The sequence below is a fragment of the Chanodichthys erythropterus genome, chromosome 8 (assembly GCF_024489055.1).
Source record: "Chanodichthys erythropterus isolate Z2021 chromosome 8, ASM2448905v1, whole genome shotgun sequence".
Taxonomy (NCBI): Eukaryota; Metazoa; Chordata; class Actinopteri; order Cypriniformes; family Xenocyprididae; genus Chanodichthys; species Chanodichthys erythropterus.
Genome location: NC_090228.1, coordinates 19,524,276 through 19,548,805, shown reverse-complemented (window position 1 = coordinate 19,548,805; position 24,530 = coordinate 19,524,276). Strand labels below are relative to the sequence as shown.

Sequence of the window (24,530 nt, the reverse complement as noted above, 5' to 3'; positions counted from 1 at the left end):
AAATTGTGCGAGGCTCACATGGCATGTAGGTGTGAAACAGAAAGAAAATGACTGTGATTACAGCTGAGTAGATGAAATCAACCCAATAGCATGGTTTGACAAGTTATCGATAACCCTATGTCAAGTTTTTGGCAGGATTTCACAACATAGGCTAATTCATACATGTCAGCCTTTCAAAGAGTTCCATGTTGATTTTGTCCAGCCAAACCCTGGACATGTTCTGTCTGCTTTCATTATGTTTTGATAATTTTGTTCTCCTTTGAATGCCAAAGACAGTTTAGATCTGTGTTTTTTGCTGTTGTTGTTGAAATGGGTTAACTAGGCCATGCTATCTAGAATGCAAGGGCTAACTAGGCCGTGCCAACTAGGGTCAGTGACAAATAGGCCTAAGAGTGTGAGATATAAAAAGAACAATTAAAAAAAAAAAAAAAAATGCAAATGTGCCAGGTTCTTAGAAATGTATAAGAAATGCTTGCATTGGATTTTCAAAAAAAAAAGTTTTAATTAAATGACCTTAAAGGGTTAGTTCACCCAAAATTGAAAATTCTTTCATTAATTACTCACCCTCATGTCGTTCCACACCCGTAAGAGCTTTGTTAATCTTCGGAACACAAATTAAGATATTTTGGTTGAAATCCGATTGCTCCGTGAGGCCTGCATAGCCAGCAATGACATTTCCTCTCTCAAGATCCATTAATGTACTAAAAATATATTTAAATCAGTTCATGTGAGTACAGTGGTTCAATATTAATATTATAAAGCGACAAGAATATATTTGGTGCGCCACAAAAAACAAAATAACGACTTATTTAGTGATGGCCGATTTCAAAACACTGCTTCAGGAAGCTTCAGGGCGTTATGAATCAGCGTGTCGAATCATGATTCGGATCGTGTGTCAAACTGCTGAAATCACGTGACTTTGGTGCTCCGAACCGCTGATTCAACACACTGATTCATAACGCTCCAAAGCTTCCTGAAGCAGTGTTTTGAAATCGGCCATCACTATGTAAGTCATTATTTTGTTTTGTTTTTTGGTGCACCAAAAATATTCCCGTCACTTTATAATATTAATATTGAACCACTGTACTCACATGAACTGATTTAAATATGTTTTTAGTACCTTTATGGATCTTGAGAGAGGAAGTGTCATTGCTCCCTATGCAGGCCTCACTGAGCCATCGGATTTCAACAAAAATATCTTAATTTGTGTTCCAAAGATCAACTAATGCCTTACAGGTGTGGAACGACATGAGGGCGAATAATAAATTACATTATTTTCATTTTTGGGTGAACTAACCCTTTAAAACATGTCATGTGGTGTAACCATCAAAAAAGACATACTTTCCTTACATATTTTAATTTAATTCCTAACATATTTTCCTTATTTTAAATATTTATCAAGATAAAAGCTATCAATTATCAAGGTAAAATTAATGCAAGGTAAAATGAAATTATTATATATAATTTGACCATATGACATTTTACAGCCCAAACTAACCCTAACCCTGCTTTGTCATAAAAAGTAATCTAATATTTTAAGAAACTTATTAACCTCAACAAACAGTCTTGAAGGTTAAGATTTATTGTTATGAAATATTTATAATATTTATGTTTTTGTGTGAATAAATAATAATTCAAAGATTATTCCAAAGTGCTTAATTTGGTGTTCTTTTCAAATAAAAAATAGTTAATAATTTACTTAATTAATTATATGAGTGCCAAAAAAGTGTTAATCATAGAAGAGATGTATTCAAGTCATTGAACTGCATTTTGAGTGTATTTTTACATAATTAATTAATCCAGACAAAAATGAGCTTCATGTCATTGACTTGCTAGCAAAATGTAGCATCTTACCTGCTGGTGGATAACATAACTAAACCATCTGAACCCAAAAAGCTATGCTAACCACTATTTTGGCCCTCCTTGATCACAATTCACACTTCAAGGAGGTTTCCATGGAATCACCTATCAAACTCCTGATGAATCCACACAGATGATTGGAGACACATCTGCAACAACTGTATAACCAGTTGCCTTTGACTAAATTGCCCACGACAAGGCTTTCCGTCATGTGAACGCCGCAAAAAGGAGCCAGTCTCTGTCTTAAAACTCTTCATCTGTCAGTGAGCTTTAATGTGTTTTAGCTGTGTCTTTTGCAGCCTGCCTCATTACATAAAGAATGGAGGCCGGCATCTGAAGTGGGAGGGTTACATAACACTCTCAGTCCAAAGAGTGTGTGATATTATGGGTTCGTTTCATGTAAAGGCAAGACAGATTCTGAGAATTCCGAGCATTAAGCACCATTTTAACATCTAGCATTGCAGGACAATGATGACTTTAGAAGTGCTTCATAGATTGTCGTTTTTCTCTTAACCTTGCAGGCACCAGGCTGCACTAAATCTTGCACATATTGATAGGTGATTCTTTTGTGCATGCTTTTGAGAAGTTGCACTTATACATATTATATTTAAAGCTCTCTTAGTTCACCATAAAAAAAACTCTGCCACCATTTACTTATGTCATTCCATTTAAAAGTGACAGAATGTACCATAAATGTCATAATAAAAAAGTTACATAAAAGCAGTTATATATATTACAATATAATATATTTCAAGTCTTCTGAAGACTTATGATAAATTTGTGTGAGGTACAGACCAAAATGTATGAATAAAATCTGAGAGTTTTCATGGATGGCAAGGTTTCATCAAAAACAAACTAATTTTCAGTTTATTTCTTCATAATAATCTTCAGGAGACTTTTCCACATGCACTTTAAAATATGGAAAAGAGCAGCCAGGAAGTTTTTAATTTCTGAATTAAATTAGTTTTTTTTTTTTTGCAGGGCATAAACTCAATGATGTCAGGATGGTACAACTGTCCTGATATCGTAATGAAGAAAAAAGCCTAACTAAAAGAAAGAAATTCTTGAAAAGAAAACCTTATAAAAGGTGCAATATGTAATATTTTCTGTCTAGAGGCCTATTCAAAACAAAGGCGTAGCTTGATGACGCCAAGTTTGAGCATGGAATCTTGGGACATGCGGTCTTCACCTCACAGCTGGTGGAAAAGAACAGGGATAGGACTCAGGAAGAAGTAATGTTCATGGATGTGATTATTAATGTTACTGTAGTATGACGCAGAACAGGACAGAGTGTTGTGGGAGCTGAACGAGGCCGCTGGAGTGATTGCGTAACACACGCCTCACGAGCAGCAGAACTTTTATTATGCCGCAGTCACCGGTGCCACTTCCGCTTTTCTGGTCATGAGTGTGAGGTAACGCAGCTCTGTTTATCATGTTAGATACATTTGAGAGTGTTGAAAATGATGTTATAATGTTACTCAGCGGCTGCTGTGAGACACTGGTTTCACACTGCAGTAAGATAGATTGATTTTAGAATATCATATTAAATGCTGGATGGCACGCAATTCATTTTAAAACGTATTGTATGATTGAGAAAATTCTGTACTGTTAGTAAAAATAAAGCTGCATCTGATTATGCTATGTTAGCTACTTCACAAAATAGTGAAGCATGGTAAATCATGGTACTCACAAAAAATCAAGAAAATTTGATTTAAACAATAAGAGTAAACATGTTGAGCTATATATCAATAATTAGTTTTCTGTCTATAAACGTAACCATACAGTTGTTCCCTTCTCTATTAAAACATGTAATATATTAAAGCGTCTTTGGTGTTTCCATGGTTTCTACAAAAAAAAAAACGGAAACCGAGGGTAACGCGAGTATGACGCAATTGACAGGCGACTCCTCACACGTCCCGGAGCCTTGGTTAAAATAGCAATTTTCTCACGATTTACAAATAATTGGAAACATTTGGGATATTGTAAGTACTCAAATGAAAAAAAAAAATATAAAACAGGCCTAGTGGTTTTTGAATGTTTTTCTGCAAAATTCTTACATATTGCACCTTTAAGTAGTTTGGCATTATTTAAAATAAATAAATAAATGTGGTGTGACTCCCCAAAAACTTTATAATATTTATGAATGAATAATTCATGATATTTGTGGAAAAATAGTTTAGCTTTACAAATATTTTAGAGTAAAATTACATTTTTGGTTTTATTTTATTATGTTTTTTTTTTTTATTTTACATTTTTCAAAACCATATGAACTTAACATGAATACAAAGATACATTGCTAAAAACTTTGCACTTTTAAACTATAGTTTTTTATTAAAAATGTCTTATTTGTCATTGACCTACAGATTTGGAATGCCATGAGGGTGTGTGAATAATACATTTTAATATTGTGATAACGTATCTGATTTGTAATTGGTTAATGAATATTTCGGCAAACTGTAATAGTTTTAATATAAAATTGTTGTTTGACTACTTCCGAAAAACCCCAACTCTTGTGAAACCCCGTGACAGTAGGACAGTGGCTCTGTTCCAGTAGCCTTATTTGACACATACAGTATGCTCCATCACAGGTGATTTAGATTGGAGTCCATCATGTCGCAGCTGTCACATTCATGATAGATGCATGTAAGTAACTTACTCCATTTTTCTTTCCAACAATCCAGCCTTGGACTCAAATAGAGTGCTTTACAGGAAGAGAGGAGAGGAATGACACTCTTAAAAGCTTAAAATCTGAAAGCACTTAAAAGTGTTTAGAAGGTAACTTACAGTATCATGCAGGTTATATTTTGTCAGAAAAACACTCCCTTGAAGTTTATCCACATGCCACATCAATAAAAATGTCCCAAATTTGTGGGCCTTCTTTCATATGTTTTTTAAAACAATGTAAATTCAACAGAAAAATCCCTTATGTATAGTTTTTCTGATTTAAAAAGCACCAAATTGACCTCTTGCAGGTTTTGTCCTTTACTCCAATTTAAATATAATGGTATATACACTTGGTATATACTACAGTGGAGTAGTAAACTAGATTTACCTTTGCAAAAACCACTAATAAATACGTACTCAACCGACTGAGGTCCTTGTTTCAGTCTACTATGAATATTGCCATCCCAAATGACATGCAGCAGCCATTAACAGCTCCTATCTGGGTCCCTTCCCTGTCCCGTTAAAACTATCATGCACTGCCTCTTTATTCCTAGATGGCTTTAAATTGGCTGGAAATTACGCCTGTCATAATCATTAGATCATGTTGCCTAGCAATATGTTGCAGTCCCCACGGCGACATCACTGTCAGGACCAATGTGCTCCCATCTGGTGGAGTGCATTGTGGGAGCGAGAGATTGCTTCCTCCAGCTTTTGGATCTCTGACTCGATTGTCCTGTTTAGGAAGGCCACCTGCTCTCTGATGTACCAGCAGGGATGGAGCATCTCATTTCTGGGAGCACTTTTCTGTTGGGTGAAAGCATGAGAGTGTGGGAGTGAACATGAACCAGATTTGGAACATACAATAACATACCTTTTTCAGAAGGTTGAGAGTACATGTACAAAGCTCTGACCTGCACAGAACTGCAAACTGCTCATACTTAGGTTTAGAGATTTATGTTGCTTGTGCATACAGACAGTATTTGGTCCACTACTGTAACTTATGGGACATCCCATTTGTAGTGGGAAATTCCTAGTTCCTAACTGGAATGCCTCCTCAAGGTGCAGTTGTGACTGGGAAACGCATCAATATAGCGACACAGTAGTAATATATTGTTTGTTTGCACTTTTGTTTGTCAGTACTATCCAACCTCTATTTGTGGACATGATACTTCAGCATTATCTGTGCAAAATACCACTTTTTTATGGGTTTGTATTCTGAAAGAGCAAGCACAATAAAGGTTTGCCTGGATGCATCCATCTTAGTTTTCTTGCCTGTTTACAGGAACGTGGTCAACTCAGGTGTGACACCATTCCCAGCTCCAACATCTCTCTTCTGAGGTAAATGGAACACAGCATTATGTTATTGTGGTTGTCAATCTCGAACACCGGAGCCGTGGTCACACTAGACTTTCAGCATGCGAAATTTCTATGAACACTCCAATGGTTGTTATATGATGTCACACTCTGAAAAAAAAGCACACTCTGCTTTTTTATAAAAATAATTCAACATATATTACATCCAAAATGTAAACATAACCAATCTACTCCATTGTATTGCTATGAAGTATCACGCCATGAAGTATCAATCTTCTATTGGCCACACGTCTTCAAGTTATACAAATTCTGAGAAAAGAGTTCACCAAACTTGAACTTTGGAACGTAGCTAAATTCACTTGTATTCGCTTAGGTTTCCTGTCTCCTGCATTTGAATGTGTATGAATGGAAGTCACTGTAATGAAAAGTATTGTGTGACTGCCCCTTAACACTGTGAACGTAGACTTTCTGCAGGGGGCAACAAGTGTAATATGAGTAAGTCATTGAATTAATCACTCAACTGATTCATTCAAAATCACTCATTCATTCAAATACCAAACACAAATACTGAGTGGTGACAGATTTATATACTTACACATGGAATTCGAACACCGACTGTAATCGCAGACTGAACACAACTGGCTCTGACTGGATGCGTTTGAGCGCTATCACTCATAAGTATCAATTTACATTCATAATCGGCCTTACAATCGCTAAGTGTGTGCGCAGCTTAAGTTAATATTCAAAATTAAAGGGTTAGAAAATTCTGTCATTAATTACTCACCCTCATGTCATTCCAAACCCGTAAGACCTTCATTCATTTTCGGAATGCAAATCTGAGAAAATCTGAGAGCATTCTTTCCCTCCATAGACAGTCTACACAATTGCAAATTTGACACTTCAAAAAGTTCCTAAAGAGATCGGAAAACTAATCCATAAGAATTGAGTGGTTTAGTCCAAATGTTCGTAAGAGACACGATCGTTTTTTGTTCTCGCGTGTCATTCAGGTTCAGCTGAGCTTCTGTTTTTGTTCGCTGATCAATGTCTATATGTGAGTAAAAGCCTAAATTAAATCTGTTCATCATAAAAAGTGAGAAAATTTGGACTAAACAATTCAGTTCAAGTATTTGGAAATCTTTATGAACTTTTTGAAGTGTCAAATTTGTGTAAGCTGTCTTTGGAGGGACAGAAATCCCCCAGATTTCATCAAAAACATCTTCATTTGCGTTCCGAAGATGAACAAAAGTCTTACGGGTGTGGAATGACATGAGGATGAGTAATTAATGACAGAATTTTCCTTTTTGGGTGAACTAATTTATTCTTCATGGAATTGTTATATAAAAGCAATATCACACTCATAATTGTGAATACCAGATCCGCACTGATATTCGGAACATCCTACAGAATGTTTTTTTTTTGCATTATACTCACATATCTCACGTCTTTCGCAGGGTCTTACACAACTATACAACTTTAAAATCTGCACAGATTTAAAACTCTAGGCATTATGCACTTTATAAATGGAGAGAAAGCATCATACACTAACCGACTGAGGATCACATACGGCTTTCCGAACACAAACTAATGCAGAAACATGTTCTAGGAGACATGACAAATGAAAACAGTATGTATTCTAAAATATGTTCAAAATATCCAATGTGTATGTTTGATATCCTTCGTCTAGATGGAATCTGAAGCTAAAAAGATCAGAGCTTGTACCCATTATACAGTAGGCAATTTTCTATGAAATATGTCCTCACCCAATGCCCAAAATCTGTTTCGGACAACTAACGTCGATTCCTCCAGACTGCAAATCGAGGTAAAAATGATGTTGTTTATTTCAGCCTTTATTTCAACTTTCATTTCACTGTCCTGCATCTTGCATTTTTAAACACAAAACACTGTTCTGTGTGATTGGCCTCTTACTCGTTTGATCGACTAAACTGCTTATGTGTCTTTTTCGTGGCTGAACTCTGAACTGGACGTAACATCCATTTAAAAAGCACCAACTCCTCAATATCCCTTTGCCATGCTCAGGGAATTCCTAAACTTGTTAAAAACCTCCTGCCAAACAATTCTTCTTGCCTTGTCAAAACGCCCTCCTCTTTCTCGCCTTCTCCCGCTCGCTGTCTGTTTGTCTCCCACTCTCGCTCATCGTTCAGATACTCCCATCTGTGGAATGCAGAGAGCTGCTCCTCTGTCTCAGGGAGCAAAGGTCACAGCCCTTGTTATTTCCCCTAAACATTACCTAAAGTTATCTAAACACCATCCTAATGTATTCCTCTCAGCAAAAAGGAACCATTTAAACTTGTACACCAGCATTCTCTTGGTTCAATTTTTTTACACAAATTCTATTATTTAATAAAATAAAGTCTGAGAAGAAGAGAGTGTTGTATGTGCATATATCAGTGAAATAAGCAGTCTTGGCTCTTTAACAAATAATAGGAAGTTTTCCCAGCATGGAGTTAAATATCCCATAATAATATTTCTAAAGCAACTCAGGGGAACTGTCTTGGAAGACAAAGCGCTGACTTGAAAGCATGTGTTTTGTGTGATGATGGATTATAACAAAACAAATAATAACTTAAAACTCATTTGGCTCAGTTTCAACCTCATCATAAAATGTTGCTGTGTTGCTCTGTAACTAATCTGGTCTGCAATGCGCAAGATTAAAATAGATCTACTGTCATGATATATATATATATATATATATATATATATATATATATATATATATATATATATATATATATATATATATATATATATATATACAACAGTTCTTTCTGGTTCTCGAATCTGATTGGCTGAGAGCTGTGCAATATTCTCCCAGTATCAGCACTGGTACCGCTTCACCGTCCTCTTGTGGCGACTGTCATGGCGGTCGAGGAATTATACCATATTTTGATAAATACTACTGTTGTTATGTAATTAAATGTAGATTAAACAGTTTTTTAGGCGAGAATGTAGTTATTTAGACCTCAAATATGTGACTCATATATAAACTGCGCCTATTTTACTATTTGTTTTGACGCTTTTGCAGATGCGAGCTACAGGCCGTCAGCGGCCATTCAGTGCTTATGTACCCGCAGAGAACAGCTTCATCTCAGCCAGTCATTTGTGCATTTGCCGCTGGCTCTAATGTAGATAGTGGTTAAAAATATTTTATTATTTTAAAAATATCATCTTTGATGAAATCCGATGGCTCAGTGAGACCTGCATAGACAGCAATGTCACTGTAACTCTCAAGATCCGTAAAAGTAGGCTACTTTACTTTTTGTGCGCCAAAAAAAAAAATAAAAAAAAAATAAATAAAAATAGCGACTTTTCAGCAATATAGTGATGGGCCGATTTCAAAACACTGCTTCTGAGTCACTTCTTATGGGCGTAGAACGACATGAGGGTGAGTAATAAATGACATTATTTTCATTTTTGGGTGAACTAACCGTTTAAATCGGGTTCTGGAGTGCTACTTTTGTAAGTTTGACTGAATTGTTTGCTTGTGTTTATGTTTTTTTTAATAATGGATACTGTTGTTAACGTAAATATTGTTCAATAAATATTGTTTTATAGAAATAATATGCCGTATTTGGTATTGAGAAAGGTATAATAGAATAACATAAAAGACTGTAACAGAAAAAGTGAATAAAAAAGGTTAAAAACAACATGCAAAACAACATAAAGAAACAATGCAGTGTAATGACATACAATTTAATATATGTCGGATTACCAATATTTCAAAGTGATTCTAAATTTTCTGCTAAACGTTCTATTAAATATATAATTTTGTATTCCATGCATGAAAGAAAATAATATGAGAATATGAGGACAGAGTTTTAATTTTTATGTCAACTAAGCAATTACAACATGTGATTTGGTGGTTTGCATGATCCAATTCTGAATAATAAAAGTAACAACAAAGAATTATAGGATTCTATATGGCACAGTATAAACAATTATAATAACATGAAAGAATCATTAATTATATAATTGAAAACACTGCATATGCTATTACAATAAATAGATATGTAAGGGAACTTTGGTTCATATTGTCATTAATATTTCTACTGTCTTTGTGAATCACTTTCTTATCAGAGATATATTAAAGTGTCTCCTATCTAAAAACTGTGAATCTTCTGAATACAGCAGAAAATAATTGTATAACTTTCTCCCAAACTAAGTTTCATTATGCATTTTCTCCAGGAGGCGGCACAGCAGTCGTTTATAATGGAAAAATCGCTCCGGGCTGACGAAATGATGAAAGTTCCGTTACTTTCTTTCTCTCCTCTTTTCCTTTCTTTTCTCTTCTCTTCTCTAGCGGGAAGCGTCTCTTCTCTCCTCCTCCACACATCACATCCGGCTCAGTTTCCCGAGCAATTTGGACTCAGTTACAGTGCAGCGTTATGAAGTCCGATTCATGTAAGCGAATCGATTCGAGCGAACGGTTCGTTTCAATGACTAGACTCACTGATTCATTTGATTTGCCGCCTAAAATTGTTTGCAGAAAACTCGTTGTGGCATTTTGAAGTGTAGAAAGTGTCAACAAACTGTTCAGAAACAATTTGCCGAATAATTCTAGATCCCTTAGGTATGTAGCACGCATTAATTAGCTTATTAGCCTATTTTTGTAGGTTTTTCATGAAATTATAATGTTTATTTACAGTGTTTTTGTTTACGTTACTTAACCGGTGTCAAAATTTGCGTAAGTTAGGATTCTATCATGTTACTTACCTTACAATTTTACTCCCAAAGTTGACCATATAGCCGAGTGATTCACAAACGCTTCGCGAGTTGGTTCGGACGATTCATAAAAAAAGAACCGGTTCGAATGAACGGCTCACTCGCGAATGAGTCGGACATCACTGTTACAGTGAGTGTAGCAGTTTTAAGAGGCTGCTGTGGATCTGCTGCTGATATGGAGACTCTTCCCATCCACAGACACTGATCGTGCAACTTTAGTGAGCCGACTGGACGGATTACGCACTTTCATGGCTGCTCTCCTGTCACATTAACAACTCCAAACATGTCCAAAAGCCTGAAGAAGAAAAGTCACTGGACTAACAGAGTTCACGAGATAGTGTTGTCCAGGGGTCCGAGCGGTGATCTTGGGTTCAAGCTGCAGGGAGGCGCGGAGAATGGACAGTTCCCCGTTATTGGAGAGGTGAGACCGGACAGGGGCAAACTGCACCAGGATGATTTACTTCTGGAAGTGAATGATATTCCAGTGGCCGGACTGACCATCAGGGATGTGTGGGCTGTGGTCAGGCACTGCAAAGACCCTGTCCGACTAAAGTGTGTCAAACAAGGTAAGTTTAACTTCACTATCTCTCTATCTTATCTATAACTATCTAATTTTGTTACAATAAGTAAATAAATAAATAAAGCTAAGACAAGCAAACAAGCTGGTTTGAGGTTTTCAGCAGAGAGTATTGACGTTATCTCACTTTTATTGTAATAATAATGTAGGAACTATGCGATTTTGGCAGAAACAATGAAGGTTACACCTGTTTGTATTGTGAGCATGAACTTATGCATGTATAAATTTGCATACAATTATAAAATAAGAAGAAAGTACTAGTGTTAAAGTCTCACAACTGCTCGGACTCGCGTGTGAAAGTTGTTAGTTTGTTGCTATAGAAGCGGAGTTGGTGTTTCTGGAAAGGGGGCGTGTCCAGCGCTTATGATTATGATGTTACGTCATCTTCACGTTTACAACGTCATCGCGCTGCATAGGCTACCATATCTTATTTAATGTTTGTAAACTTCTTGCTAAATTTACCTAAATTGAGCTTTCTTTTGTTGACACTGAAGGTTTATCTTTCCGTTATCCTTCAGTTGAGTTTGTGTTATCAGGCTGTGATCTGGTCTTTGTGGGTGTGCCACGGTTCTGAAATACATCATGACATTACTATTTTCCCAAAAGGCCTGTATCTGAACCTCACAATCACACTGTCATGAATGATGCCAGTTTAGTTAAATAAAGTGCCTTATCCTTTCTGTTTAGTCACAGACCCATAATTGTAAGCATTTTAGCTTCTTTAAGATTACTGGTTTAGGAGGTGTGTGTGGCATTCCTTTCCTTTGACGTGGGGATTTTGCATTTTAAAACCCATCTTTAGGAAATGTCTTCTAGAGCAGGGGTTTAGAAATGTTTGATTCAAGGACCCTCAAATATGACGATCCCATGCACCAAGGGATGCCTTCCTGAAATATAGTATTTGTTATTCTTAATATTAAAATTAGTTTTTAACAGTAACAACAAAAAATACTATAAAGAATTATCAAGATTAATCACTTGATTTTCAACCAGTATATATAGTAGTAAAGTTAGAAAGCAGAACGAAAGAGCAATAATGTAGAATTTGGTAAATATTACCTTTTTCTGAAATTTTTCTGAAGCCAGTTACTGCCTCATTTGAGTAAAATATGATTCTATATAATTCATCATAATAGCAAAAAAAAATTCTTAGTAATAATGACTTAGTATGTCATAATAATGAGAACCTTTCTCATAATAATATTTATTATCTCATAATGAGAAACTTTCTAAATATAAATATGATTTTACATCTTATTATTTTCAGAAAAGTTCTCATAATGAGAATCTTTCTCAAAATGATGATTAGTTAATGTCTCATAATAATCTCATTATATTCAGAAAATTTCCCATAATAATGACTAACTATCTAAAAATAATGAGAAACAATATCTTTAGAAATCAGAATGTTTAGTAAATGTGACTTTTTTTCATTTACTTTTTTTGTGAAATATACTGTGGACTATGGTAGCCTGTTTTCTGTTTCCGTTCTTCATAACAATGACTTAAAGGGTTAGTTCACCCAAAAATGAAAATAATGTCATTTATTACTCACCCTCATGTTGTTCCACACCCGTAAGACCTTCGTTCATCTTCGGAACACAAATTAAGATATTTTTGTTGAAATCCGATGGCTCAGTGAGGCCTGCATAGGGAGCAATGACTTTCCTCTCTCAAGATCCATTAGTGTACTAAAAACTTATTAAAATCATTTTCATGTGAATACAGTGGTTCATTATTAATAATATAAAGTGACGAGAATATTTTTGGTGTGGCAAAAAAAAAACAACAACAAAAAATCCTAATTTTAATAGTGATTTCAAAACACTGCTTCATGAAGATTCGGACGTTATAAATCTTTTTTTGTCGAATCAGCGGTTTGGAGTGCCAAAGTCACATGATTTCAGCAGTTTGGCAGTTTGACATGCCATCTGAATCATGATTCGACACAAAAGATTCGTAAAGCTCAGTGTTTTAAAATCAGCCATCACTTAATAAGTCATTATTTAGTTTTTTTGGTGCACAAAAAATATTCTCGTCGCTTTATAATATTAATATTGAACCACTGTACTCACATGAACTGATTTAAATAAGTTTTTAGTACCTTTATGGATCTTGAGAGAGGAAATGTCATTGCTGGCTATGCATGAGGGTGAGTAATAAATGACATAATTTTTATTTTTTGGAGAACTAACCCTTTAATATCTCATAACAATGAGAAATTCTCTAATAATAATGACTTAACATCTCATAATAACGAGAAACTAAGTTATTATTATGGGAAAGTTTCTCATTATGAGATGTTAAGGCATTGTTACTAAGTCTAAGTCATAGTTATTATATTTTTAGATTATTAGATTAAAATTCTAATTACTATGACTTACAGAATCAAATTTTTTACTCAAGCTGAGGTGGAAACAAGCTTCCACAGTGGACCCCCCCATCCTTAATACATGATTAGATGCTTGTATTTTATTAGCTGCCCACTGCCTTTGACGTCACCAAAATCTTGGTTTTGGACTTGGACAATTATCTCTGAACATTGAGATCAAAGTTCAAAAAGATTTCAAAAAGAGGATACATTTGACCTTGTTTCATTGCCATGACCTTTGAATTTTGCTGTAGGCACAACAAAATCAAGAGATCAATAACTTATATGAAGCACTTTCAGTTACAGCAATCAATTTCAAGTCACACATTTTAATTCGCCTGCCGTCCCCTCCCCCTTTGCCCTCAACAGAGCAATGCTTGTTCAGCTTTACAGAGGGTCAAGGATGTGCTGTATCATTTGTAGAGAAAAGAAAAAAAACAAGCACACTTCATACAAAACCTAAAAAAATATTTGACATCCAAACATTTATTTAGTAGTTGAAAGACATGGGTTTTTCATTGTTCATATATACATATACACATTTCAGTCATGATGACAACTCTCAGAAAAGTTTTATCATGTCATTTAATATGACAATGTTGGTCTTGGTGGACTAGATATGCTACGCTGCTGCTGCCTGCTTCTGCAGAACAGGTATGGATTTGCTACTGCTAATAGATACACAGACATGCTGCTGTGAGCATACTATGTAAGATATGTTGCTGCTGCTGCATGAATAGAGAGATAAAAAAAAGATTTGGCAGGTGGAGCTGGGGGAGGTGGAGGGTTTCAGAAGAACTCTGATAGTGCTCTGCAGGAGTAGCCAAACACTGAACCAGACTATTTAAATGTTGAGCAAGCAATCTTGTAGGCTGCAGGATCAGCAGAGGCCAGTCAGCTTGTGCCATGTGCTCATGATGCAATTGCTTGCAGATTGCGTAAAGGACTTTCATGGCTGAACTATATATACATAGGGCCTGACATTAACTATTTTGCTTATCAGCCACTGTTGCTAGTGGTTTTCTGTCTTGTCTGCTTAGGTTCACTTAAAACATAACTGACTGTGGTTACATGAATACTCACCAAGACCAGCATTTCGGCATTATTTTGTGTGAATTTGAGTGTAAGCAGGGAAAAAGAACTCAATTTAGTACTGAGAGGCAGCTTTAGTGTGCACACTTTGGGTGTGAGCACAAAATCTGAATGAGTAACATTATGAACAGTATGTGCAATCCCGCAAAATTCAAGCCCTGTAACACCCACAATATTCATCCGGAGCAAATTAAATGAGTGAGTGAGGGGAGGCAGGTTTGTGTGTCAACTCGAAGTGTTTCAGATATTTCAGTATCGATATGTATTGAGAAATAGATCTTTTTTTTTTACAACACTACATTGCACTTAGTTTATTATTTCAGAATGCCTTTTTAAAATAGTACATTTACATTTACATTTAGTCATTTAGCAGACGCTTTTATCCAAAGCGACTTACAAATTAGAGTAGTAGAATCAATCAAATCAACATGAAAACAACAGTATGTAAGTGCTGTGTGAAGTCATAGTTATGTAACTAAAGTGTTCGTAGAAAAGATTTTTATTTTTATTTATTTTTTAATAAAATAAATAAACAAATAGATAGAAGAAGAATATAAATCAAGGTAAGTGCTACTACTAATGGGTCAAGTGTTGTCGAAAAAGATACGTCTTTAGCATTTTTTTGAAAATGGCTGAAGACTCAGCTGCTCAGATAGAGTGTGGTAGGTCATTCCACCAACCAGGAACAGACCCAGAGAAGGTCCGTGAGAGTGATTTTGTGCCCCTATGTGATGGCACCACAAGGTGCCGTTCACCTGCAGAACGCAAGTTTCTGGAGGGCACGTAAGTCTGAAGTAGCGAGTTAAGATATGGTGGGGCAGAGCCAGCGGTCATTCTGTAGGCAAACATCAGAGCCTTGAATTGGATGCGAGCAGCTATTGGCAGCTAATGCAGATGGATGAAGAGAGGAGTGATGTGTACTCTCTTCGGTTCGTTGAAGACCAGTCTTGCTGCAGCATTCTGGATCAGTTGTAGAGGCTTGACAGTGCATGCTGGAAGGCCAGCCAAGAGAGCATTACAGTAGTCCAGTCTGGATAGAACAAGAGCTTGGACAAGAATTTGTGTGGAATGTTCAAATAGGAAGGGTCTAATCTTCCTGATGTTGTACAAGGCAAATCTGCAGGACTGGGCCGTTGTCGCAACATGATCTGTGAAGCTTAAACAATCATCCATCACCACTCCAAGGTTCCAGGCTGTCCTGGAAGGAGTAATGGTTGACGACCCAAGTTGAACTGAAAGGTTGCGATGAAGTGTTGGGTTTGCACCGATCACAAGCAGTTCCGTTTTTGCAAGGTTGAGTTGAAGATGGTGGTCCTTCATCCAGGCAGGCTGCAATGCGACCAGCAACCGTCGGATCATCTGGTTGGAATGAGAGGTAGAGTTGTGTGTCATCAGCATAACAGTGATAGGAGAAACCCTGATCCTGAATGACAGATCCTAGTGATGACGTGTAGATGGAGAAGAGAAGTGGTCCAAGCACAGAGCCCTGAGGTACCCCAGTAGCAAGATGATGTGACTTGGACACCTCACCTCACCTCTCCAAGATACCCTGAAGGACCTACCTGAGAGGTAAGACTCGAACCACTGGAGTGCGGTTCACGAGATGTCCTTCGACATGAGTGTTGACAGGGGGATCTGGTGATTAACCGTGTCAAAAGCAGCAGACAGATCCAGCAAGATGAGTACTGATGATTTTGAACATGCTCGTGCAGGGCAGGGCAGGGCAGTCTCAGTTGAGTGGCCACTCTTGAAACCAGACTGGTGGTTGTCAAGGAGGTTGTTCTGTGTGAGATAAGTAGACAGTTGGTTGAATACAACTCTCTCAAGTGTCTTAGGAGTGATTGCGTTACACACCACTGCTGAAATCCACCATTTGGCGGGTTGGTGGGTGTTGGCGGGTGGATTTCAAAATCTCATTCTCATCCTCATTTACTGCCATTATAAAGCTTAGGAGAGCCAGGGCATTATTTAATATAACTCCATTTGTATTCGTCTGAAAGAAAAAAGTCATATATGCTTAGGATGTTTTGAGAGTGAATAAATCATGGGGTAATGGGTGAACTATCCCTTTAATGTCAAGTGCTCTCTCTCTCTCTCTCTCTCTCTCTCTCTCTCTAAATATATATATATATATATATATATATATATATATATATATATATATATATATATATATATATATATATATATATATACAGTATCTCACAAAAGTGAGTACACCCCTCACATTTCAGCAACTATTTTAGTGTATCTTCTCAAGGGACAATACTATAGAAATGAAACTTGGCTATATTTTAGAGTATTCAATGTGCTGCTTGTATAGCAGTATATATTTATTGTCCTCTGAAAATAACTCAATATACAGCCATTATTGTCAATATATCTGGCAACAAAAGTGAGTACACCCCTAAGTGATATCAGCTGTACGTTGTTTAACCATGCAAAGCCACGTGTCCTATTCATCATGTTCATGTTTTTGTCTGTTTGATAGGACCATACAAATGTGTGTATCTTGTATCAGAGCAGTTAATATTTGGTGATCTGAGTACAATTCTCTCATACGGATCACTGGATGTTCAATATGGCACCTCATGGCAAAGAACTCTCTGAGGATTTGAGAAAATTAGAATTGTTGCTCTCCCCAAAGATGGCCTAGGCTATAAGAAGATCGGTAACACCCTGAAACTGAGTTACAGCACAGTGGCCAGGGTCATAGAGAGAGGTTTTTCAAGACGGGTTCCACTCGGAACAGGCCTCGCAAGGGTCGATCAAAGAAGTTGAGTCCTTGTGCTGTGCGCCAGGCGCAGTAGCTGGCTTGAAAAAAGACACATGAGTGCTGCCAGCATTGGTTTAGAGGCTGCAGAAGCAGAAGGTCAGCTTGTCAGTTCTCAGACCATACGCCACACACCAGAAGGAAGCCTCTTCTGAAGCTGGTTCACAAGAAAGTCCGCAAACAGTTTGCTGAAGACAACCTGTCCAAGAGCATGAATTACTGGAACCATGTCCTGTGGTCTAATGAGACTAAGATAAACTTGTTTGGCTAGGATGGTGTCCAGCATTTGTGGCGATGCCCTGGTGAGGAGTACCAAGAAAACTGTGTCTTGCCTACAGTCAAGCATGGTGGTGGTAGCATCATGGTCTGGGGCTGCATGAGTGCTGCTGGTACATTCTGAAGCAGAACATGATGCCCTCCCTTCAGAAACTGGACTGAAGGGCAGTTTTCCAACATGATAATGACCCTAAACACACCGCCAAGGTGACAACTGCTTTGCTGAGGAAGCTGAAGGTGAAGGTGATGGAGTGGCCAAGTATGTCTCCAGACCTGAACCCTATTGAGCACCTATGGGGCATCCTCAAGCGGAAGGTGGAGAAGCGCCATGTGTCTAACATCCAGCAGCTCCGTGATGTCATTATGGAGGAGTGGAAGAGGATCCCAGCAGCAACCTGTGCAGCTCTGGTGAATTCCCAGGAGGATTAAGGCAGTGCTAGATAACAGTGCTGCTCACACAAAATATTGACACTTTGGACACAGTTTTGACATGTTCACTTATGGCTCGTTTCCACTGAGCGGTACGGTTCGGTACGGTACGCAATTTTTGCCGTTTCCATTGTCAAAAGTTGTGAATGGTACCCTAATTCTGAACCGTACCATACCACTTTTTTGGGACCTTTTCGTTGGGGTACCAAGCACAACAGTACCGTACCAAAAGGGTGTAGCTACACTCTGCAGAATGTTGATTGGTTGACAGAGAATCGTCACTTGCACGTGCAACAAGGGGAATGACAACACAAGAGGCGCCACACAAATGTTGTTCAGGCAATGCGTGCATTGATTATCTTCACTAGGCTATATAACAAAACAAAGTATAAAACACAACCCTGCCTCTTTTCGTTTTTATTTAAAAAAAATATGAAACCTATTAATGTGTGGTTCAGGCAATATGTACATATGTACTCTGATTATCTTCACTGCATATAGCCTATTATAAAATGAAATAAGACAAAACAACCTTCTCTTTTTGTTAAAAGTCAGTTTTAATTATCAATAATAACCATTATAAAAGTATAACATTTGACAAGCTATACAATAAGGAATAAAGACAAGCAAACAATTCAGTCAAATGTACAATTGGGTTGTTTTAACCCAGTGGTTGGGTTAAATGTTTGCCCAACCTGCTGGGTAGTTTTATTTAACCCAACTACTGATTAAAAATGACTATATGGCTGGCTTAAAATGAATCCAAAATAGGTGAGAAATTAAAAATCAGACACATAATTACTAGAGGCAACAATAATAATCAAAAGGTGTACATTTATTAATAAGCAATTTAATAAATGTGTATTGTTTATTATTCATTATCTTATTAATAAATGCTCATTTATTAAACATATTAATAAATGTTAATTTTCAGCATATTTAGGGTTCGTTTTAAGCAAGCAATACAGTAATTTTTATACAACAGTTGAGTTAAATAAAACTACCCAGCACGTTGGGCAAACATTTAACCCAACCACTGGGTTAAAACAACCCAATTGCTGGGTTTGGCCATTTTAAACCCAACTTGGGTTGTTTTTAACCCAGCATTTTTTAGTGTGTACTCACTTTTGTTGCCGGCTATTTTGACAATAATGGTTGTATGTTGAGTTATTTTCAGAGGACAATAAATATATACTGCTATACAAGCAGCACATTGACTACTCTAAAGTACATACAATTTTCATTTCTATAGTATTGTTCCTTGAGAATATATAATAAAATGGTTGCTGAAATGTGAGGGGTGTACTCACTTTTGTAAGATACTGTATATAATATATGTGTGTGTGTGCGTGTGCTATAGATAGTACCTATGATTTCATACATACTAGTAGTTAAAAAAGTTTGAATTTTTTTTGAAGCGTTTCATGTAATATTTTTCTTTCTCAAGAGCAGTAGCAGGGGCCTACTTGATATTCATTGGACACAGTAGTAGGGCAGACACAAAACTGTGGTCGGTGTGGTCAGATGCCTAGGTAAGTACCCTAAGATGAGATGTCTGTAGCATTCATCTGTGAAATAACAGGTTTTGACACACACACACACACACATACACACACACACATTTACACAGCCTCCTGGAATGACCTGGCCAACTTTTTGATGTCTGGATTTTGAGTTATCAGCGAGACCGTTTGGCGAAATCATTTTTCATATTACTTTGAAATGCTGCAAGGCGACCTTTAAATGCAGTTTTGTTACAATATCATAATTATGGCACTGCACATTATTGTATTTATGTTTCATTTATCCCCTTGGGGTAGGATGATATGAGGTTGACATAAATTATCATCTCTTAGCCGCCAGTTATAATTGTAAATTTAATTTCAGATTAGAAGATGTAATTATAATCATGCTGAATTGATGTGTTAATGCGCAAGGCTTCTGGTCATTTTCTCTCCTGTTTCCTGTATTCTTTGACCCTGGACTCTGTGTTTCATGTTCCTGTCTCCACCCACTGCCTGACCTGCCACTTTTATAAACCATTTAGGGCCAGCAGTAGGCCACATGCTAGTTTAAACCACACCAAGGGGTCTGTATAACTAACTGGGATGTGACATTGCATAGATAGCAAGTACACATTTTCTGGTACTCATGGGGGTTGGCAACCTTAACTAGAAAGCATTATTTAAGATAGAAAAAGCCTTGTGATGGAGCCGGCACCACAACAACCGGAAAGCATGACATCATGCAAGTGTGGTTGTGGCATCTATAAACCTAGGCACTTCAGTTTGACATGAGTTTAGCTCTGTTTCACTTGGCTGAATAAAAAGAAAAGGACTATGGCTTGCCCTGCGCCCTACATGAGGGGTAGCTCAAATAGTGTGGCTTTTTTAAAGAGAGGTATGCAGTTACTTTAAGTGACTGGATTCAAAACTAGCTGTGGGAATTTTGATTCATCTCACTGACTTGATTCTTTTGAATCTGTCCAAAAAGATCTGTTCAGATTCATTTACTGGTCCTTTCTGCAGGTTACACTTACATTGTTAAATCAGTAGGTGGTGACAAGTGTCAAGTATCTTTTGTGCGTTGTGATAAATTAAGTCATTGTATTAAAGTACTATTTAGTTCACCCAAAAATGAAAATTGAGTCAGCATTTGCTTTGGTAAATCACAAGTTTGACATGTAAAGTCATACTTATGACATAAAATGTCAAAATTCTGAGATACTAAATCGTAATTATGATGTTATAATGATGAGATAAGTCAAAATTATGACATAGAAAATGAAAAGATCATGACAAAAACCTATTTTATTTCATTATAATGAATTTTTTATGATAAACTATTAAAATTATGAGATACTAAGTCAGAATTATGACTTTTTATGTCATAATTATGATTTACCAAAGCATTATTTTTGGAATTATGCCATACTAAGTCATAATAAGATTAACAATCTGATCTTTTGTCATAATTATGATGTTTCATGACTTTTATCTCATAATTTCAACTTAAAAATTCATAATGAGATAAAGTTGAAATTATGAGATAATTATGACAAAAAGTTTAAAATCATAAAAGTCAAATCTTTTGCCTTAATTATGACTTATTTTGTAACTATGAATTTTTATCTCATAATTTCAACTATTTATGTTATGTATATATGGTTCTTCTATGGCATCACTGTGAAAACCCCTTTTTGGAATCTTTAATTTTTAGATTGTAGAATTTATTTTAAACTAATAAACGGTAAAAATGGGCAAAAATCCTATATACTTATATTGAAGCAGCTTACCTGAGTTAGCAACCACCTATAAATGACCCAAAACACCCTATCAGTCACCTAGCAATGCCCTAGGATTCAGATTAAGAACACATTAGCAGACGCATAACAACACCCTAGCATCATAGCGGCGAGTGTGCAAGCGCTTCTCACAGTTTCTTCAGAAAATGTGGTCTACTTTATGTTTATTTGCAGTGAACCTACTGCAGTGTTTGTTTATGGGAGCACAGGACCAACTGCAGTGTATGATATATCTCTTGGGAATTGAGCAGTCTCTAGCCTTTAGGAAAGGCTTCCTCCCGTCTAGACGAGTGAAAATGTATTGATGTATCTCATTCGTAGTCTCAATCTCTATAGCAGCTTGCCCATGAATACTTGTCTTGCCATATATCTATGTGGGTTCTGTCTCCCAGGTGCTCACATGGCACCCTGCTGCTTGTGTAGTAATGATGTGTATGCAGTCACCCAGAAATCCTGCAGTGGTCAGGAATACTGGACCTCTGGTGATCTGGAACTGTCTTCCGCCCTCAGCACTTTAGTTATTGTCAGTCTGCATGGTGCAACGCCCATGAGAGGGGTCGGAGTTTGTGATAATGGAGAGTCATTACTCTTTAACACTTCCTCCCTCTCTCCATCTCTTAGTCTTTCACTTTTCGTTCAAGTGGGAGGTTATCTCAAGGGAACCAGCTGTGGTGTTTTTAACTGTAGCAGCAGTGAGCCCTCTTTTTTCTTCCCCTACTTTTTCTTACTTTTTCTCTTTCACACACTCTTGATCTGTTCTATATCTAATACATGATCATATATGACATTTCATCAGAGAAGAACACATTTGAGGAGCTACTGTATTGCCTGAAGGACGGTTATTGCATTGTCTTTTTTAATGAACATTGAATGTTACTGAGGCCCACTGAGTGAGACAATATGATTTATTTATCTTTTTCTCTGTTAACTTTTGTGTGTTACTGTTAAAAACCACTGGAAATTAGAAATTGCCATCCAGTAGTCTCCACTGAAGGTATCTCAGCTGATAACCAACACATTTTGACCATGAAAAAAAAAATGCAAACATTATTAACAATCAGCATATTGTCTTGCCATGACTTACCATCCATAATTATATAATACCTATTATGTAATGTTTTGTTATAAAGTTTTACTCTGTATCTAGCCCAAAAATATTTTAGTGATTAAATAATATCTATATATCAATTTAGAACAATTTAATAAATAAAAAATACAAATTTATTACATTTCATGTTATAAAGCATTATTTTCGAAATCATGAGATAAAAAGTTAAAATTATGAGTTAAAATGTCATAAGTATGACAAAAATGTTGTCTTACTTATGAATTTTTATCTTTTCATTTCAACTTTGTTTTCATTATGACTTTTTATGTCATAATGATGATTTTTTATCTCACAATTCTGAGAACCAGAACAGTTTATTCACTTAAAAGAACAGTTTGTTCACCTAATTTATATAATAATTAATAATACCAGTTATCTAATGTTTTGCAAGCAAATTTTACTCTGTATCTAACCAATAAAACCTTTTAGTGAAGAAAATAATTAGTTAATGATCAGTTTAATAATTAAAAAATTATCAGTGTTTCTAAACCACTGGGCCTCAGCAAATTTCCAAGGGGGCCCACAGGATGACTATTCTAAATTAATATGCTTAAAACACAAACCATCAATAACTGTTAAATTAATAACGAATAACTAAAAATCAGTACCTGGTTTTTCATTAAAGAAATTAAAGTTCTTGAAACGTAAAAAAAAAAAGTTGATTAATTCATCAGTTAACAAATTAATGAATCATAAATACTTTAAAGGTGCAGTAAGCAATTTCTGAGAAACAAAAAAAAAAAGGGAACGAACAAGGAAGAAAAATGCAGTACAAAGAGTATATGAGCAAGAGTTTGTTGTTAGTCGCCAGTGGCACACTAGCTCCAGACAAACAATGACACTCAAAAACTGTCTAATATTACAACAACAGCATATTGGTGCTTTGAAACATAGCAGAAATGTTACTCATATGGAGCAGAAACAATGCAACCTCGATGTCCGTTTTCAGGCCTTTCCGCTTAGGTCTCTCCAGCTCTGGAAAGCTTTTCTAATATTAACGTGGGTCATAAAGCTGTTGCCTGATCAAAACCATTCTTTTTCCAGTAATATTCCTCTGACCTTTTCTCTTTTGTAATGTCTCTCAGCCATCTCTCTTTCTACAGTCTTTCTTCAAATCTCCTCTTGCTCACTCTCTCTCCTCCACCATCATGAGTGTAAACGCCCCCTACTGCTGATTGGCTACAAGTGTGTTGTGCTGCTCAGTCTGATTCACTTTCAACAGCGTTTCTCAGAAACTGCTTACTGCACTTTTAATCAATACTCCAATTTTCTGTTAATAAAAAAAGTTTGAAACAAGCAGCTTTGGAAGTAAAATGACAAAATATTTAGCCTACATATAGTTTACTATGTTGAACAATATTGTGGGAGCCTTTGAGTCAAAATGTTGACAACCACTGACATTTACATGATTGACAAATGGATACAGTAAATAAACTTGTGAATGCAATTTTATGCAATTTTAATGCAAATAATAGCATTCACAAGAAATCACAAAAAAATGCAATTTCATAATTCATTTAAACTACATTTTAAAGCTGTTTAAAGGGTTAGTTCACCCCAAAATAAAAATAGTGTCATTTATTACTCACCCTCATGCCGTTCCACACCCGTAAGACCTTCATTAATCTTTGGAACACAAATTAAGATATTTTTGTTGAAATCCGATGGCTCCGTGAGGCCTCCATAGCCAGCAATGACATTTCCTCTCTCAAGATCCATTATTGTAGTAAAAACAGAGTTCAGATTTCAAAAACCCTGCTTCATGAAGCTTCGGAGCGTTATGAATCAGCGTATCGAATCATGATTCGGATCGCGTGTCTGCTGAAATCACGTGACTTTGACTCTCTGAACCGCTGATTCATTTATGCTCCGAAGCTTCCTGAAGCAGTATTTTGAAATCGGTCATTATTTAGTTTTTTTTTGTCGCACCAAAAATATTCCCGTCACTTTATAATTTTAATATTGAACCACTGTACTCACATGAACTGATTTAAATATGTTTTTAGTACATTAATGGATCTT

General features: G+C 36.3%; 1 protein-coding gene across 10 annotated transcripts in view; it reads left to right on the top strand.

Annotated features, from left to right (window-relative positions):
• The window catches only part of magi2a (membrane associated guanylate kinase, WW and PDZ domain containing 2a), a 314,903-nt gene that overhangs the window by 29,738 nt on the left and 260,635 nt on the right, over nucleotides 1–24,530 (top strand). For 9 of the 10 annotated variants that reach the window (XM_067392242.1, XM_067392240.1, XM_067392235.1 and 6 more), the window contains exon 1: nucleotides 10,154–11,144. In XM_067392242.1, coding sequence (XP_067248343.1) covers nucleotides 10,862–11,144 — 283 coding nt within the window. In that variant the 5' untranslated portion in view covers nucleotides 10,154–10,861. Of the gene's footprint in view, nucleotides 1–5,806; nucleotides 5,863–10,153; nucleotides 11,145–24,530 lie in introns of those variants that run through there. The other variant, XM_067392232.1, reaches the window with a different exon arrangement.